Raw genomic sequence first — 20,403 nt, 5'->3', positions numbered from 1 at the left:
CTGTTCGTCCAAGACCATTTTTAATTTAAAAAAGTGTTTAAGAGTAATAGCAATAAACTTTTACAGTTTGTGATCTAGTGAAGTGTTCACCTAGTGACATACATTGTCTTGTACAACAGAAAAGTCAGCTTCATTTAAGATAAAAATCCAAAAAACATGATTCTGTTGCATAACAGAGGTAAACATAACCATAAAGATACTTTGTAGAATAAAGGTTGTTTTCCAGCATTTTGTATTTTTCCTAAGATTATTAGAGTCCATCAGCATCTGTCCTAGATTAACCAGTGTAGGGAAATGTGGTGCACGCTGCGCTAGTTCCCAGCTTGGACAGTCTGTTTGTCCTGTGCGTCAAGGCTTTGTGTCAGCCCTCCATTAAAAAGGATGGTTCTCTTTAGGAAACAAAAGTCTGACAGAGCTTTTGCTTTAGCCGCTTTGATTAATTTGCACTGTAAATCCAGGTTCTCAGTGGGTCTCTCTTTTTGACTGCAACTACTGTATGTCCTTGAGTAGGCAGTGGTCATGGCTAGAACAGCTTACGTCAGTTATTTTCCTCTGAGCAGACAGAGGTTGGCTTTGAATGCCCGTGGTCATATGGCACAAAGCTAAAGGCAGTTCAGAAGGCCGAAAATATTGACAAAAAAAAAATGGAAGACACTTGACATTGAGAAGAAAAAAAACATTGTAAAAGGCCAATAAAAGTTCTGTTGAGATTGCTGGGTCTGGAGTGATGTTTGAAAGTAATTTGGGCACACAGCCTGGGAATTGCGGGTAGAGTGGTGGGCTGCGCCTCTCTCTGCAGGGCCTCTGTGTGGGCTCGACTAAGGAGGGGGGTGAGTGTTGAGGGTGGACAGGTGTACTCTTGGTGGTGGGACAGACAGCATACCACCTTCCCCTCCCTCGGTGTAGTGCCGTGTGTGGCCCTGTCAGATCCCAGTGTGCTGGGCCTGGGGCCTTTAGCTACACTTGCAGGACTTGACAATCATGTTGGAGAGCTGCTCCACCTTGGGCGTGCGGCCCACGTAGTAGAGGATGGTGAGGGGCTCCAGGTCCTGAGGCACACAGCAGGGAGAGGCAGAAGCCTCAGGGTTCAGGGTGTTGTACAGACTCAGCATCTACGGAGGGATGGAGGAAGGGAGGGGACATCAGGCCAGGTACAATCACTACAAAAATAATTGTTATTCCCTTTCATTTCATTTGGATGAAAAACAAGTTTGATTTTGAAGTTAGACCTTCAATCAGATCAAGCGTTAACCGGTGATAGGCGACACCAGCATAGCTGCTGTTTTGGCGGTGTCGGAGGTGGAACAGAGTTGGCGCTTTCAAATCGGTGAGCAGCTGCTCTTGATCATTATCACACTCGCATTAGAGGTTCAGAATGAAAATGTGTAGGCTATATAGAAATAATTAAATCATTCAATGAATAAATGCAGATTTATATCAGCCTAAGTTAGGTTTACATTCCATGTCATGTTCCAGTGCAACTCTTGTGGATTTGACAGCACTAACACAGTTCCACCTCCGACAACACCAAAACAACCGTTATGCAGATGTCAGCTAAAGCGGATCTGATTGAATAGAGCCTTAGTACTAAGCAATGTGATGATGGGTTGGTATTTGTTCATATTGGCCTGGGAAACCTCAGGCTATCAGATTGTGTAGGTGGGTGTTGTCTGTTTAGGTGTGCCAACATACAGTACATGTTTGTAAGTGCCTGCATTCCATTGTGTCATTTAGTGGTAATAATACTTAACACAGAGTAATGAGTGCATTACTGGTGTACAAGCCGTGTCTTACCGAGCTGTGTGTGGTGTCTGCGCTCCGTAAGTAAGGGCAGGGCCCGGAGCAGAAGTTAGCGTAGTATCCCTTAGGCTCGTGGATCCACCTCCAGCCCAGGTGCTGACGGAAGTCAATGTAGAGGGGTCGTACACAGCAGTTCTCCTCATAGTTACTACAGTAGGCAGGAGAGAGAGAGATCTTTATGAAGCAATGAAATACCTCACCTGAAGGAGAAATACTCTATTTCTAGTTTGTGTACATTTCACTACATGCATGCAGTCTGACTGAGCCCTAAGAAGACTACAAATTCCACTGGAAGGTGTGTCCTCATTTCCCTCTTGGAGGCAGCCCAGGTGTCTTACTGTTGTCAGTGAGACTGACAGAGAGATTCCAGAGTGGAGAAGAGGGGACAGCATGTAAGAGAGGGGAGAGCGGCAGCTATCGTACAGGGACAGATCTTGATTTGTATCAGGTTTTTAATGCCTCTGCCATGCTACAGACTATCTGACAGCAAATTAACCAGCTTATTCCTACGCTCCTCTGCCAAATGAATTACAAACGAGAGAAGCCACCATTACCATTTGAGATCCAACTTGACCTACTGTGTGGCTTACAGGAGTAACCAGGGGCTATTTATCTATTGGACAAAAATGTGGCTACTCATCCTGCAGTAAGTTTTCATCTAAATACATGACATGCACTCAAATTGTCGTTGTTTTCAGCTATGATTTCACAGGTTGATTTTGCACAGTAACTTAGTGATTGAATAAGAAGAGTGGTTAGTTACGAACGAGAAGCAGTAGTTGGTGTCCAGGGCTCTCTTGCGTCTGCGGGATGAGGACTGGGCGTCTATCCTATGAGGGGGCAGCATCATGAGGATGAGATGAGGGAAGAGCTGCTCCTTCTGCTTCTTCAGTCTGCCCAGGTCCCAGCGGCTCTCATCGTAGTCACCCTCCACACCTACAGGAGGAAGACACAGGGACATCAGCGTTAGTACAGAGGTGTCATTAGCAGATTAAACTACGTAGACCATTCCATAGGGGAAAAAAGGGATAGATTTGGTAAATCAAGCTGGAGTGCAGTCCTAGTCCATTAGAAACAAAGTTCAGGTCAATTCAAATGTAGGCCCAAGTATTTCAACAGAATTGTTTGGCTAGCACAGACTGGAATAAGTTCCTGGTTTCCTCCGATGGCATTGAGGAGTACACCACATCAGTCATTGGCTTCATCAATAAGTGCATCGATGATGTCGTCCCCACAGTGACCGTATGTACATACTGTATCACAACCAAGAACCAAGAAGCCATGGATTACAGGCAACATCCACACTAAGCTAAAGGCTAGAGCTGCCGCTTTCAAGGAGTGGGACTCTAACCCGGAAGAGTATAAGACATTTTGCTGTGCTAACAGCAAACCATCAAACAGGCAAAGCGCCAATACAGGACTAAGATTGAATCGTACTACACCGGATCTGACGCTCGTCGGATGTGGCAGGGCTTGCAAACCATTAGACTACACGGGGAAGCACAGCCGAGAGCTGCCCAGTGACACGAGCCTACAAGACGAGCTAAACTACTTCTATGCTTGCTTCGAGGCAAATAACACTGAAACATGCGTGAGAGCACCAGCTGTTCCGGAAGAATGTGATCACGCTCTCCGCAGGCAATGTGTGTAAGACCTTTAAACAGGTCAACATTCACAAGGCCGTAGAGCCAGACGGATTACCAAGACGTGTACTGCGAGCATGCGGTCACCAACTGGCAAGTGTCTTCACTGACATTTTCAATCTCTCCCTGTCCGAGTCTGTAATACCAACATGTTTTAAGCAGACCACCATAGTTCCTGTGCCCAAGAACACTAAGGTAACCTGCCTAAATGACTACCGACCCGTATCACTCACGTCAGTAGCCGTGAAGTGCTTTGAAAGGCTGGTCATGGCTCACATAAGCACCATTATCCCGGAAACCCTAGACGCACTCCAATTTGCATACCGCCCCAACAGATCCACAGATGATGCAGTCTCAATCTGCCCTTTCCCACCTGGACAAAAGGAACACCTATGTGAGAATGCTATTCATTGACTACAGCTCAGCGTTCAACACCATAGTGCCCTCAAAGCTCATCAATAAGCTAAGAACTCTGGGTCTAAACACTTCCCTCTGCAACTGAATCTTGGACTTCCTGACGGGACGCCCCCAGGTGGTAAGGGTAGGTAACACATTTGCCACGCTGATCCTCAACACGGGCCCCTCAGGGGAGCAGGTTGAGAGCTTCAAGTTCCTTGGTGTCCACTTCACCAACAAACTTACATGGTCCAAACACACCAAGACAGTCATGAAGAGGGCACGACAAAACCTATTCCCCCTCAGGAGACTGAAAAGATTTGGCATATGTCCTCAGATCCTCAAAAGGTTCTACAGCTGCACCATCGAGAGCATCCTGACTGGTTGTGTCACTGCCTGGTATGGCAACTGCCTCCGACCACAAGGCACTACAGAGGGTAGTGCGAACGGCCCAGTACAGCTTCCTGCTATCCAGGACCTCTATACCAGGCGGTGTCAGAGAAAAGCCCTAAAAATTGTCAAAGACTCTAGCCACCCTAGTCATAGACTGTTCTCTCTGCTACCGCACGGCAAGCGGTACCGGAGCGCCAGGTCTAGGTCCAAAAGGCTTCTTAACAGCTTCTTCCCACAAGCCATACAACTCCTGAACACCTAATCAAATGGCTACCGAGACTATTTGCATTGCTCCTCTCTCGCTTTCACACCGTTGCTACTCTCTGTTATCATCTATGCATAGTCACTTTAATAACTCTACCTATATGTACATATTACCTCAACTAACTGGTGCCCCCGCACATTGACTCTGTACCGGTACCCCCTTGTAGTCTCGCTATTGTTATTTTACTGCTGCTCTTTAATTACTTGTTACTTTTATTTCTTATTCTTATCTGTGTTTTGTTAGTTAGGGGCTATTAAGTAAGAATTTCACTGTAAGGTCTACTACACCTGTTGTATTCGGCGCATGTGACTAATAACATTTGATTTGAGAACCCTGCACCACTGCTCAGGAATGAGGTATCATAGTGTACGTCTGAGTCAGTTATACAGAATTAGAATTCACCACGGCTGTTTTTGTCATAGTACTTTCTGTAATGTCTTAAAAGCATTGTCTCCACTGGTAAGAGGCTGGACTTCAGGCATCACCCACTCAGCCCCACTCCTCCTCCTCTCTGCTCTCACTCTTCCTCCTCCACCAGAGCTGGTCCCTCTGTCCTCCCCCTGGGTTAGTGTCTGCTCATCCAATCTGCCCCTGATAGCAAAAGCAGTAGAGATCTCAGGAGAGACCTTGCCGGTGGATTTGGAGCCCCTCTTTAATTCGGGGCCAAGCGTCTGAGTGCCGTGGTAGCACATTCTTTATGGCCAAGCCAGTCAGGGGAGCGTTCCCAGGACTAGGGACCCGGAGGCCCCAATGCTAAGTGAGATACCAGACCAATTGTATTCCCATGATCTGCTCTCTCCCTCTTTCTCTCCTCTTTCTTTCCTCTCTAGTCCTCTTTTATCTCTTTCATCTCTTTTCCTTTCTCACTCCCTTTCTCTCACCTCATTCTCTGAGAGGAAAACCATCATCTTCATAAAAGAAAGCCATATAAGTATCAACCATTGAGGCCCATGTTCACTGGTCTTTTTCTAAATCAGAGCTCATTCGGATAGAAAGAGGGGCTGTGATGAGCAGTGGAAAAGCCAAAAGGGAGGAATCAGAAATGGTTGGTTTCTTAAATGCGGCACCTCATTTAATTTTACCTTTGAACTTGACTTGTAGCACCTCATTAACGTTTTCGATAATGTCACCGTTGGTGTTGAAGGTGTGGCAGGGGCAGTGCACACTGATCTCCAGGCCCAGGTTGGTCTCTGAGGGGAAGAAGAGAGCAAGGCAATATGAGGAAGTGGTATTTTCCTTGAGGCCATTTTCCCTTGTCCAAATGAAATTGAGTTTCCAAATACCTTTTGGCTCGTGCTTTGATATGCAACACATGGTATGAGACCGGGAACTTTGGGGCTTTGGCCCACTCACCTCGGTACATAAGCCATTCCCTGACTGTGTCTGTGACATCGAAGGAGACCCACTCTGGCGTTCCTTTGGTCAGGACGTTCTTGCCCCCGATGTAGCGCTGCTTAGCTATGTGGTCGTCTGGCCGTAGAATCTGCCAGCCAGAGGTAAGAGAGTGACCCAGCTGCATATACTCTCTCTCCCACACACACCCACACACACCAGACGGCAACCCAGCCAGCGCTGTCTGAGCCAGACACTCCAGGATGCCCTGGGCCAAACGTCTTCTCCGCATGGAAAAAGTGACTCCCTGTGTTGATATCCCCATTTTGCAAGTTAATGCCTGTGTGTAACCCTACTGCCAATGAAGAACCTGGCTGTCCCTCCATCTGTACTTCAAACTTCAATTGGGCTCGCAACATGTTTCATTTCCTAACACTGGTCTTGTCAGGATGAGGCACTGCAAATGTTGCTAGAGCCGCCATTGCTTCAGATCTCTGAGTGTCTCTGATTATGTGCTGTATACCAGCATGGGCGTATACTTTGTCTCAAATTGACGGACTAAGGGCTGGATTCAATCTGTATTGTGAATAATCCGCGTTATAGCTAGATTGAAATGTAAATGCAACATAGCCATGGGAAGTAGAGGTGCTAAGAGTGCTGCAGCACCCCTTGATAATAAATATATAAATAATAATAGTCATTTTTTTTAAACGGTAAACACTACATATGTCTGTCCAATTGGAAATTACTTTTATATTTTAAGCGGCGATCTTCCGCGATACGGATTTAATCCAGCCCTAAGGCATAGGATTTAGGGATCCACACTTTAAATAACGCCTAAGGTTTCTGTGAACGATAAGTGTTATCTCCAGAGAGAGGCCAGTGAAGTGGGGGGCTCAGCACCACAGCAGGCTAGATAGACAGGTTCCTGAACATTGTCAGCTTCTAATCCGGCTTCCTGTGGGAACAGGGGACCCAGCAAGAGAGCACGGCCAGCGCCAGGGCCTGCCAATCAGCTCCCGGCTAATGTGTGGGGGCGAGCAGCTCTATTTACTCCCCCAGCGCAGCGGCTGACCCTGCCTCTATCTCCTCTGGGCTCCTGGAAACAATCTGGAGACCTGACAGCCAGTCTGAGTGGAGCTTGGCCTGGCCAGAGAGTAGCTTGCCTCCGAGGCGGTATGCAGGCTGGAGACGCTCGTCTCCCTGGCAGGAAATGTTGGAACCTGATCATAGCTCCCAGTCTCTCACGGGAGATTAATGAGGAAACAAAAATACATCCCATCCACCCCACCCACATACAATCCACGGACACACACATACACACACACCACTCAAACACATACACACCTCCTAAAAAATACAGGTGCAGATGTCTGAATCTCTTGTTGAAAACATCTAACTGAAAAAAAGGGTGGTTGGACAAAAGCTCTGAGATTGACAGCTGTGAAAGTAGCGATTGCAAAATGGTAATCTAGAGTTTCTCAGAGTCTGCTGTAGCACGCCATGAATTGTGTGCAAATGTACTTGACTTGAGGCACATGGAATAATGATAATCACTTAAAGACAGGGGGAGTTAGGGGCCCTGATATAAATGTTTTCTTTCCATGTAGACTGACTTCACTGTCCCATGTGTATTGAGACATATTTTATTTCTGTATTACTTTTCCTTTATTTTACCAGGTTAGTCTCAGTGAGATCAACAATCTATTTTACAAGAGATACCTGGCCAAAATAGCAGTACACGAGGTTGCAGACACATTCACAACAAACACAAAGCGCTACAGATGAAAAAAACATACATTTACACATTGAACAGCAAGATGGTTTGGGAAAGTGTGGTGCAACTAGGGGTCAAAACATTGACCACCCCCCACTTCATTTTCCATCATAGTGTTTAACTTAGCTTTAACCTTGCCTTCATTTAAAGGGACGAGCTCCTGTCATTTCAGAACCTTTTGAAGCTTGTATGAGAGAATTGGATCACTACACACCCCACATTCATGAGTACAGTGGGAATGGAATAGTACGTTCACTCACCTGGTAGAGCTCAATCCGCTGCTCGTTCCTCTTGGCACTAGAGTTGGGGACACGAAGGGCTCGGAACTCTGCTCTGAAGAGGTTGGTGGAGTTCTTCTCCATGGCGGAAACGTTGAAGCGGAATACCTTGGAAGTGATGCCCTTGGGGCAGTAGGGAAGGTCATCTGCAGGGCAGGACACAGAGACAAAGTGACTCACCTTAAAACACAACTCTAAAGATGCCATCCTCACTGCTTCCACACAGCAGGACTATGACAAAAGTCTTCACTCTTGGTACACGGCCTAAGCTCTGTTTTGAAAGTAAATAATTGTTCAGTTTATCTCTATATCTTCTGTATTTCATAGTTCGACATTCCAAACGAATGTCCTTTACAACAGAAAAAAATACAGTTAACCATTCTCCAACCATTGCCAGTGAATAAAATGAAGCCTTGGGCCATCTGTTTATGCTTTGTGCAGTCCGAGTTAGCAACAAGTTGAAGTCATGAAATGAAAACCAAATGTCCCATGTGTTGGTGGAACTGAACAGGCTGGGCTGAGATGGCAGTGTGCTTCTCCTCCCTGCCTCCTGCTCCAGAGCTCGTTCAGAAGCCAATCGTTCCCTAGAACATCCAACCAGTTTAGCTCAGTTCAGCTCACAACATGTGCAATCACATGCAGGTAGATACAGAACACTAGCTCAATCAATGTGTTGTTTGTAAGGGAGAGAGTCCTTCAGTGACTGTTTGTCAGGGGGGCTGATTGTATAATTGAGAGAAACAACTTAAGGTACTTTTAACCATCAATTGGAAGGGGAACCAGTCCTGTCAACCTGTGTGGTGTGGTTGTGAAAGGCAGACCGTGAACTCAGCTACAGTAGTACAGTACAGTAGTTATAGTAACAGCCACAGAACACTTCTCGATGGGCCCCTTCTGAAATACTTCCTGTTGCACTGCCCAGTCAAGGAAGCTTTTATTTTTTTCCAACCCTAATACCATTGAATCGTTTATTATTTTAACAGGCCGAGCGCATGCAGCGCTGAGCAAAACAAGCACAGGGCAAGCGTTTTACGAGCCAAGTGGAAACACTCATTTAAAGCCAAGCCATTGCTAATTTATAACCCCCAAGCCTGAGCTTCATTAGAGACCCTGTGATTCACTGGTGTTGGTTAACAAGGATATCGCACCTTTGGTTGACATGAATCTAGATATGTTTATAACCATGGAGAAGGATGTTTTTGTATAATGCATTGTGAGCTCACACATCTACCTAAACTTCCTATGATCCATAATCCTATTTCACAGCGGCTTAGCCTTTATCTGATATTTCCATTAACTATTTTATTTTTAAGTCCCCCTATTTATATGTGACCTTTTCAGTCTTTAGACTCTTCACCCCTAGCCAAATACCTGTCCTGTACTCCCTTGGCCTGTCTCACTACCCCCCTTCTCTCTCTTCTCCCTTGTCCCTCTGCCTGTCCCTCCCCCACAGAAGGTGGAAAGGCCCACTTCAAGAGGAGATTTGAAATTCTAATCAAGTCTTTGGTTTCCTTTTGGATGACCTCATTTTTCCCATTGCAATGGTTTTAGGTGGATTTCACATTATGGCTTATTATTGCCAAGGGTCTGAGGGTAATTTGTTCCATGGCTGTGAGTGTAAGAGATTGCCAGCATAATTAGAGTGAAATACACGGCAGACTAATTTACAGTCTCTCTACTCTCCATGATCAGATCTGGTTCTAAGGCCAGCAGCGTGAGCATGCTGACATCAGCGGGATCTTGACCTGAAACATATCTGACGCAACCAAAACATGTCCCAAAGAGCTTCTATGGCCCTTCAAAATAGTTAATTTGTCTATGCGACAAACTTTTATTATATTGTAGTCCTTCCCATTTCTCAAGGTTGTTAATCTTTCTTTTGAGATTCATTGTGAATATGTTGAAAATAGTAACTTTTGTGGTGAAAGAAAGCTGTCCAAATTTGGCTTTGTTTGCAAATATAATACATGTAATAAATCCTGTGTACACAAACACAAACAGGCACAAACCACAAACAGGTATCGCAGTTACGTACTACACACTAAGCACTATGTAAAACCGTGTATCTACATGGTAACTACAATGTAAATACAAGGTTTTCATGGCATTTCATATGAAGTGGTACAAATATCTCTCCCACTTTTCCCAAGGGACTGAAAATGGGGTCCTGCTTTTTGTAACCTTTCTCTTTTATGTGGCAGTGTGTCTGCAATGACTTCCATGGACTGTGGGGCTGAGGAGTAGCCCTGTACATCGAATAAGGTACTGGCACTGACATGTGTATATACTTCCATTCTGGTGTTCTTTAATGCTCATCGTAGGTTTTTATTCTTACTTTTATTTGTTGTGATATTTCCTATTATTATTAATATGATTATTATCTATATTATTATTATTATCTATATTATTATTATAAATATTATTATTATTATCGCTATTATCACTGGATTGTTGGGAAAGAGCTCTCAAGGTAAGAATTTCACTGTACTGTTTTACACCTGAGTATTTGTAGTCAACATGTTGAGCAGTTGACCAGATATTAATGTTCTAGATCAATAACCTGCCTGGTCAATAGAAGAATATTAGGCGAGGGTTACAATAGTAGTGACATCTTCCACACAGGAACCTAGGGACAGAATAGCTCTGTTCTAAAGCTTCTCATAAAGCTTCCACCCTAGACAGACACTGTTCCCCCTCTGCCCCCTTCCCCCCTCCGCCCTCACCTCATTGCTTCCTGTGTCTGGGATGCCCCACCACGCTAGCTCCTCTCCTCTCCCTGCCCTGGTAGGTGACATCACACAGAAGCTCCCATCAAACACTCCCAGCAATCAGCATGTTCCCAGTGCCCAAAGGGCCGGCCGTGATGTCAGTCTCGCCAAAGCTATGTGAAGGTAAACAAAGGAAATGGGAAGCATAGAAAGCAGGTGCTGGCCAGCTGCTGAGGAGTCTGGACCTCGTTTACCAGTGAAAAATGGCAACGGCGCTGCAAAAGCTGGTATTCTAATGTCTAATAACTAATGTTATTAGACGAATCTGGCTTATCCAAAAGGCCACACATATAGCATTTTTCAACTAACAGTTTTATCTTTATCTAACATGTCAATAAAATAATATAGCTATCTCCAGATGAATAAACGTTATAATTTGAGCAGTAAATTCTAATCCAATTACAATTCACACTTTTGCGAAACAAATGATTGCATATGAATGAATGGTCATGTCAAAAAAAACATACCTGCCCTGATCACCTGTTTGTGCTACTGTCGTTTAAACAACACTCTAGTGTGGATCAAGCCATTCCTCAGACCAAGACATTTCCAGTACTCCTGTCCTGAGTAAGTCTCTACAGTAAGTCTCTACACATGGAGCCCTGTGGCTGACTGTTAAGATGAGATAATGTGATGGAGCTCTCTGCTGAAGTAAGACAGCTTTTTTCCACTTGATCAAGGATGGGGGATGGGGGATGGGGGGTGGGCTGTCTTTCGGAATGGACCAGAGCAGTCTGTTTGCTTGGGATGACGTCACCTTTCTACAATTCCATATATCAGGAACACTGCTGTTCTCAGCTCCGGTCCACATCTTTCTTCTTCCCTTCCAATGCTGAATCAATGATTGCCTTATGCCAAAACACTCACTGCATACTTTTCTTCTAAATAAACCTGGCTCCGCCTAATTTGCAGCAATGAGAGCCAATACGTGGTATTCTTAGATGGTTCAGTGGTAGTCTTTGGACAGACTTACTATGCCAAATGTCAACAAAGACAGTGAATGAGTGCTAATATATGTGGAGGAGTGAGTACAACTGGAGTTCAGTACCCAAATCAAACCTAGGACTGGGTGCTGTGGATTATGGAGAAGCTTGGCCCTTGTGGCGTTAGTTTGGCTCCTCTACCAGTGTTCACCAAATGGCTCCCATCTGCACTTGTCTTATCCACAGCTTTACTGGAAAACACTGTTTATATTCAGAGACACCTAACTAATGGTACCATGAGTATTTTGGCAAATTACTCTAGTTATTAAAGCATATGAGTCTGGGAGGAAAAGTCTCTTTCGTATTACACTCAGCCCTGTAACTGAGTAATAAAAAGAGTTAAAAAGCACCAATCTGACAATAATCCAAGACATTCCCACCTTCCTGAAAGAGTGTATGTAAAACCCATTAGACTATGGAAATGGAATGAAAATATGTCTTGCTGTATTACTGTGGTGATAGAGAAGTGAACGGAAGAGAAAGGTGATTATTCGTCAACACTTCAGGCCTTGTTATTGAGGGGACAAACACTCTCCCTCCCTTACAGTCTCCTCTATAGGGTGTATCTGGACATGAACAAAGAACAGGATTAAACAAAGAAAAAACAACAGGGACAGAAAAGTGCATTGTAGGCTACATTTAGGTAAATGTACGAGATTGATGGAATTAGTCTTGTTCAATGGTCAATGATTGCCAACCAGGGCCAGCTCTAGCCTTTGGGGCCCCTAAACAAGATTAGGTTGGGGGCCATGTTATGCCATGTTAATGATATAGTAATCACGGCTGAATACCGACTGGGCATGCAGGGCACATGCCTGGGGCCCTGATTGATTTTGTCACTCTGACTACAGATTTAGATAACTGGCTAGACTAATTTACCAATCTAAAAATCATTAGGTGACATGGCTAATTGAGTGACTGTCAGTAACCAGATTTCCATCCAACCTTTTTATGCCAGTAAAGTACATGTCGGATAAATCATGTAATGACAGGTCCGATGGAAACAGAATTTTTTTCAGTAAACTTTCCAAATGTTGTCAAAACAAAATACGCTAGACAAGGTGAGATGTCTTTGGGTCTGTAATGAATTATGCGAGAAATGTTGGTTGAAACGCTTTTATGCGCAAATATTTATATAATGGGGCGGCAGGTAGCCTAGTGATTAGAGCGTTGGATTTGTAACCGAAAGGTTGCAATATCGAATCCCTGAGCTGACAAGGTAAATATCTGTCGTTCTGGCCCTGAACAAGGCAGTTAACCCACTGTTCCTAGGCCGTCATTGAAAATAAGAATTTGTTCTTAACTGACTTGCCTCGTTAAATAAAGGAAAAATGAATGATAACCATCATATCGAATTAAACTTGGAGTCATGTGATAACATGACATGTTGTGTGGTCAACCCACTACAACTGGTTGGGAAAGCATGCAGTTTATTAAACTAGAGTTATGATGAACTTCGCAGGGTGGTGAAAGTGCAATGTGATGAGCTTGATGTTCCTTTCCAATAAATATCTAGGGTCTTATCCTGGTGACATGATAATCAATGCTTGGCTGCCTTTTGAAAAATAAAAATAATCTCACTCTTTTGTCCATATAATGTTATCATGTAGCCTATACGTGCACTCTAACCAACAGTGTGCAGATAGCTCTGTTGGCTAGAGCGCACATGAAAATACCAGGGGGGCACACACTATATGATGTTATTTTTTTAATGTGCACTACATCATCGCGCACATCCATTTATCTGCAGAAAGTCAATTTGATGGAAACACAACTCTGGTGGGATACATTGTTTTTATGCACATCTTAAAATATTTAAAAATCTGCATAAAAACAATATATCCCACCAGAGATGTTTCCAAATTAACTCTCAACTAGTTGAGAACTCGACCCTGACTGAGTCATATATATATATATATATATTATTTTTTAAATAAATAAAATAAAAGTTGGTTCGGGGCCCCCTAGCAGCCGTGGGCCCTAAGCGACCGCTTATGTTACTTATGCCTGGAGCCAGCCCTTGTGACAACTGTGGCCACTATGCCCTGTTTATTTACTTTGATCATGACAGTGTCATGACAGAGTGATGTGACTAGGGCTCCTGGCTATGATGCAGCCCAGAACCCACGCACCAGACCTCTGTTTGTTTTGTGGCCTCTGGCTACCTCTGACCAAGATGGTTGTAGTAGTGTCTATTTTGAGAGTCAGAAGCACTCAGGAAACAGATTTGACACAGGGGCTTGAGATGTTGCCAGAGGAAGCTCTGTTCAATGTCATTGAATAGCTTTAAACACCTGTTGATTATAAAGAAGTAACATGATGCAATGATCCAGCATCTGAACAGTGAATAGGCCTCCAAGTCTTCCACTTAGTAAATAATTCCCCTCGAGACAATTCACTGCAAAAGAAGTAGACTTCTCAATCCGATTAGACTGGAACAATCAATTGTGGTCCATTTATACACGGAATGACTACTAGGATGAGCAAGGCAATTTTGTTCTAGTGCACAAGCCAATTTGCAGCTGAATTAGCTGTGTTTGAACTTTACAATAGTCCTAATAAAGAAAACAGTGGTGAGGTGAACACAATACATGATAAAACAATGCTCTTAGAATCCCAAAAGTTTTGGGAACAAATAATATCTGGAGTTGGGAAAAAAACTGTAATTGGTGCAGTGGTTGAAGGGATGCTAAAATCGCCTGAGTGCCTGAAAAAAAGTGTTCCAATGAAATGTCTCAGACGGTCGTGTGCTGGGTCAGCTATTGGGAGTTCCCATGGCTTTTATGTGAGGTATGAGGGAGGAACGGCGCAAACGCCAATTAGACTGTTTGCTTTGCCCTCTCCGTTTGTCGCGCTCTTTCCACTGCGCAGGTATGCGACCGTGCGTTAAGGTTATGTCGATCAATGCCTCTGTAGGTAGAGCAAGGGTGTTTTTATGTTATTTCGTGCGTTATTTCATTAGTACAATTTGTTAACGTTGTCTCCACGTTTTTACCGTAGGTATTAGCCTATGCTGCAGATCTACGGGGGCTTTTATAGATCAATTCAGCTGAAAATGTAACATAAATATGGCAGTTGTATGAATGCCTTAAAATAAATCACAGACACTGCTTGCATTGCACACTGACACAAACTGGACACAGGGGGCTTAACTCTGCAGGGGAGTCAGAAGAATGACATTTTGAAAAGGGGAGTAATACATTGGCTATATGAGTTTTCTTCAGTTCTCAATGGAAACGTTGCTTTAGGCTATACTGATCTTTCATACTAGATTTGTATTTATTGGGGAGGTATGCTCCTCTATTAGTTTCAATTATTTATATGGAAAACCAACAGAGATTGATATTACATCTGCATGAGATGTTTGAATAAAATCAACTATATGTAGGCTACTTTCCTGATGCTTTAAGCACTGTATTTGAACATTAAGACACATACATTACTAAAGAGGGAGCCAGAGATCAAGATATAGCTTAACCAGAAGAACAAAACCCGAACCAACCCTCCTCCTCCCACTGCTCGCTGATGCTGGCATCGCAGATTCTGCCATTAAGCTCTTGAAGTTGCCGGTATGTGGCTACACCAGCACTCAGAAACCTTTTCCATTTGGAGTGCCAAGTTATCGTACCATTTCTACTGATCTGGTGCCAGATTTTCATGGAACAGTTTCATTTAATTTATAATAGTCTTTATATCTCAAAATCAATGTCATGTGGTTAATCAAAATTATATCAAAATAAAAATGATACAGATCTAAAGTAACTTCTATTGCCATTGCCAATATGTAATAAATAGCCTACATAAAGCCAACAAATAAAATCATTGCAGCATGCAGGTAGAAAATATCCTGATATCATATCAATCACTTATGCATTGCCTGTCTGCAATGAACTTGAAACAGTGTATCAAAACGTTTGTGTCCAGCCTGAAGCTTGCGCTAGCAAACTTGCAACATTGTATAAAATATTCTGGGCCCTCAAGAGTTTGCTGTGCCAGTGAACTCCAGACAGACACAGCTGCAGGCTGTTTGCGCAAGGGATAAGAAGTAATCAGGTAGGCCTTTTTTAAGGATATTTCCACCGGATCAGAGCATGATCCCTTTCATGCTGAGTGGTAATTGAAAGGGAGCGAGCTGGAGAGATGTTTCAAATAGGCTATGTTGAGGAACTATTGTCATTGTCAATGGATGTAAAAACTGGCTTCGTTTACTTGCCTTTTGAGGCGAAGAAAAAAATACTTTGAGAAGCTCCACAATGATGGTGAGTTAAGACAATCAGAAATAGTATCAGATCCCCAAATTGTCACATTTATAAGCCTACATTTGTGTGCAGGCCAGCTGCTTAATCAGGTGCGTGTCCTTACTCAAGATTGACAGGAGAGTTCCAAACAAAAGACAATGAATAAAATGACAACTCATAAATGGAATGAAATAAACCAAAACTTTTACCCCACAAGTGTAGCCTAGGTTGTGCACTCTGCAAACAACGTGTCCACTCCTACAATGACAACCGTAAGAATGTAATAATAATAATATATTGAATGCATTATCAAAAATGACCGTAACCAAACAAACATTGTAGATTCGAAAAGGTCATTAATGGTAAATGGTAATCTGGTGATACTGGTGGGCAATCCCCACAGCCTCTGTCTTTGGATAAGTCTACTCAGACAGGAGTGAATCAGACAGGTGTCTCGTGTGCCATATTTTATATTTATATATATGGAGCAAACAATCGACCAGTTGACTAAATGGGATCAGCCCTAATTTGATACCATTTCACCTATTCCGCTCCAGCCATTACCACGACCCTGTCCTCCTCAATTAAGGTACCACCAACCTCCTGTGAATAGAAGCCACCGTGGCAACACGATCAGCTGTTGGTAGGATCATGATTTCAGAAAACAAACAAAGCGCATGGATAGAAAAGTGTCCTTCATGCGTAAAACGCGTATAATAGATACATTGTTAAAATCACTTACTGTTTTCTGGTGGTCCATTAATCATATTGAACTTGTAAATCTCTTTGGCGTAATATTCAGTCTCCGTGTTATCCTGTCCACAACTTTGCTGTCTGTCTCTCCCCAACTCCTCGATCAGCTCCTTCGTACTGTTATAGAGCGATAGCACCTGAAACGGTACCTGATTCGGACCCAATGTTTGCGGCGGGCTGGTCAGTCGAAGTTTACTGAGAATCTGTCCTCGGATTGCCTCTACTCTCTTTTTCTTTATGTGGTCTATGTCCACAGTGGTGCAAGTGGATAGTGACAAAGTCATGGTCACACAGTTCAACAGGAGGAAAAACAGAAGTGCTCTACCCAAATGCATATTTCTATCTGCCTTTGCTCAGCTAATAAGCTGATGAAATATAAGAAAGTATGGTAAAGAGGCAACAGAAAAAGACACCAAATAATTTGGACTAAATTCCAGATGAAATATTATCCTCTCTCTCTTTGCATTCAGGAGGTCAATGAGTCCTTTCCCCCGAGGAAACCCATCTTGTCAATATAGGGCTAGTGTCATCTGAGTGCTATCCGGGTGTCCATTCCAAGAATAGTCCAGATCATTCTTGAATATTATCTTTATCTGATCTGAGACCCCTTTTCACTCAATCTGTCGTCTTTCTATTCTTCCTTCAAATGTAGTGTCACACCCTTGACATCTTCCGTTTTCCCTCGTCATTCGTTCATCATGACAAAATGTACTTTCTCCATTGCATTTTTTCTTTTCCATCAACTTTTGCTGGTGTAAGGTCAGTGCCGCTCTCCCTCACGCTCCTGTCTCCTCTGCGCAACAGAGTCTTGTACTCAATGGACGCGCTGTGATTTCACTGATACTTTATAGTAAGTGGTAGTTGTGACGTCTGAGAAGGAGGGACTGCAGATTATCATTCCACGGGGACATTTCTGGGAGCGCATTTCAGCCTCTATGATGTCTGTCTATTTGGAGCCATGTATTATGGATACATAAACAACTTGTTTGTTTGTGATTGTCCTATACAGTATTTAATCAATGTATACAGATAATAGCCTACATGGGCACGTCAGGTCACAAAATAGTTTGGATCACACAAGAGCATTGGACATTTTTAAGAAGTGACCATCTGCCCCCTAGTGGATATATGAAGCTAATGTGGAAGACATGATCTACTGCATATGATTTGATAGTCAGAGAATAATTTAGTGATATAATGAGACTAGGGTAAAATAAATAACTGCCACCCTTAACATAGAGCTCCAGTCAGTTTTAGAATAGGTACCTAGCAATAGGCTGGTGCTAAATATCTCAAAAACTAAAAGCAGATTTTTTTGTGACAATTCACTGGCTCAACCTTAAACCTCATCTGGATCTATTATTGGATAATGTGGTTATTGAGCAAGTTGAAGAGTTGAACTGCTTGGTGTGTCACCCTAGATAGCAAGCTATCAGGTCAAAACATATAGACTCAATGGTTACTGTAATGGGAAGAGGCCTGTCCATGATAAGGACTTTGCTCTGCTCTCTTGATATCTCAGTCAACCAGCCATGTCCTACAGGCCCTAGTTTTGTTGCACCTGGACTACTGTCCAGTTGTGTGGTCAGGTGCGGCAAAGAAGGACATATAGGCAAATTGCAGTTGGTCCAAAACAGAGCAGCGCGTATTGCACTTAGATGTGCACGCAGTGCTGGAAAAAGTACTCAATTGTCATACTTGAGTTAAAGTGAAAATACCTTAAGGAAGTAGGGATGACCAGGGATGTTCTCTTGATAAGTGTGTGAATTTCATAATTTTCCTGTCCTTTTAGCATTCAAAATCTAACGAGTACTTTTGGGTGTCAGGGAAAATGTATGGAGTAAAAGGCACATTATTTCCTTCAGGAATATAGCAGAGTAAGAGTAAAAGTTGTCAAAAAGATTAATAATAAAGTACAGATACCCCCAAAAATGACTTAAGTAGTACTTTGAATTATTTTTTACTTATGTACTTTACACCACCGTGTACACAGGGGGCGAATGTCAATGACCTGTAGGTCAATTTCTCCTGGCTCAAAATTGAGGAGAGATTGACTGCATCACTATATTTGTGCGTGGTGTTTAAGGTACCGAACTGTCTGTTCAAGCAGTTGGGACAACACAAGACATGTAAACAGAGGTCTCCTCACAGTCTGTGAGTCTGTGAAGAAAGAAACCACATGGAAAAAGTGGTAAACAACTTAGTTCCAGAAAAATGATTTTCGCCAAGTCTAATGAATTTATTGTGTTAGATGGTTCACGGTGCTTGTATCTAAACCAAAGTAAATCATTTTAAGATTGTTCTAAACATCAGTTGCGGTCTCTATAAATTTCAATATGAGGTCCTAAACTGAGAAATAAAGTGCATCCTTGTAGCTGTGTGGGCTAATATACTCTAAATGTTTGCCTTGAGGCAAGTTGAGCAAATGTCCATGGGGTAACTTGAGCCAATGTCCATGGGGTAACTTGAGCCAATGTCCATGGGGTAACTTGAGCCAATGTCCATGGGGTAACTTGAGCCAATGTCCATGGGGTAACTTGAGCCAATGTCCATGGGGTAACTTGAGCCAATGTCCATGGGGTAACTTGAGCCAATGTCCATGGGGTAACTTGAGCCAATGTCCATGGGGTAACTTGAGCCAATGTCCATGGGGTAACTTGAGCCAATGTCCATGGGGTAACTTGAGCCAATGACCATGGGGTAACTTGAGCCAATGTCCATGGGGTAACTTGAGCCAATGTCCATGGGGTAACTTGAGCCAATGACCATGGGGTAACTTGAGCCAATGACCATGGGGTAACTTGAGCCAATGGTTGAGCAAGTTGAAGTGTTTTTTTCCCCCAGGCATAATGCAAGGAATTACTGCTAGATATGAGGTAACAACAGGGCCTATGTGAAAAGTGCTTGTTAGATGTTAAGCCTGTTTTAAAAGATTCTTAAAATTATTAAAATACAAAATATGATTGTGATTGTGTCGAATTTGGGAAACAAAGATACATTTTAGCACTACCTTTATAAAACTAATTCAATATAGAAATTTGGAGGCGGCTTAATTTACACTGTCCCGCGGCTCAACTTACCCCATACATTTACAAATACCCGGGGTAAGTGGTGCCAAGAAACATCTATTTTTGGAGATTCTATGTGTTTCGAAACTGTAATATTTACATGAATTCTGATTATTTCCATGAATGCACAACATCCTGAAATACATGAAGATATCTTTGTTAGAAATAATACTATATTTCCCTTGACAGGGTGATGCTAAATGTAACAAATTGCTCAACTTACCCCACTCTCCCCAACACATCAGCACAGCACTGTGGCCCTACACTGAGTATACAAAACATTAAGAACACCTTAGGCCTACTGTACACTGAATTTACAAAACATTAAAACACCTACTCTTTCCATGACATAGACTTACCATGTGAATCCAAGTGAAAGCTTTGATCCTTTATCGATGTCACTTGTTAAATCCACTTAGCTTAGTGTAGATGAAATGGAGGAGACAGGTTAAAAAAAAAAAATTTTAAGCTTTGAGACAATTGAGACATGGATTGTCTATGAGTGTCATTCAGAGAGTGAATGGGCAAGATGAAAAATGGGGTAGGGATGCCATAGCAGCATCCCTCCCTCTGTGTGTATATATACCCCCTCTATAAATTGTATATTCCCACTGTAACTAGCCTTGTCTCAAGAATTTTATGTTTACTGTTCTGTTAGGCCTATTGTATATTTTGTATGATGTCTGTTTGTATATTGTCTATTGCTGGC

The 20,403-nt window shown here is 42.9% G+C and overlaps 1 protein-coding gene across 1 annotated transcript; it reads right to left on the bottom strand.

Moving 5' to 3' along the window:
* Positions 1 to 3: 3 nt before the first annotated feature.
* On the bottom strand, positions 4 to 17,432 carry tgfb3 (transforming growth factor, beta 3). The gene is made up of 7 exons (XM_035742860.2): positions 16,616 to 17,432; positions 7,867 to 8,030; positions 5,851 to 5,980; positions 5,580 to 5,687; positions 2,568 to 2,736; positions 1,795 to 1,948; positions 4 to 1,112 (listed from the first exon to the last, which is right to left on the bottom strand). Exons 1-7 carry the CDS (start codon positions 16,959 to 16,961, stop codon positions 954 to 956), a joined length of 1,230 nt encoding a protein of 409 aa, XP_035598753.1. The 5' UTR covers positions 16,962 to 17,432; the 3' UTR covers positions 4 to 953.
* Positions 17,433 to 20,403: the final 2,971 nt, after the last annotated feature.

Source organism: Oncorhynchus keta, chromosome 29 (genome assembly GCF_023373465.1).
Source record: "Oncorhynchus keta strain PuntledgeMale-10-30-2019 chromosome 29, Oket_V2, whole genome shotgun sequence".
Taxonomy (NCBI): Eukaryota; Metazoa; Chordata; class Actinopteri; order Salmoniformes; family Salmonidae; genus Oncorhynchus; species Oncorhynchus keta.
The sequence above is the reverse complement of the archived record's forward strand: the minus strand, read 5'-3'. Positions and strand labels throughout refer to the sequence as shown.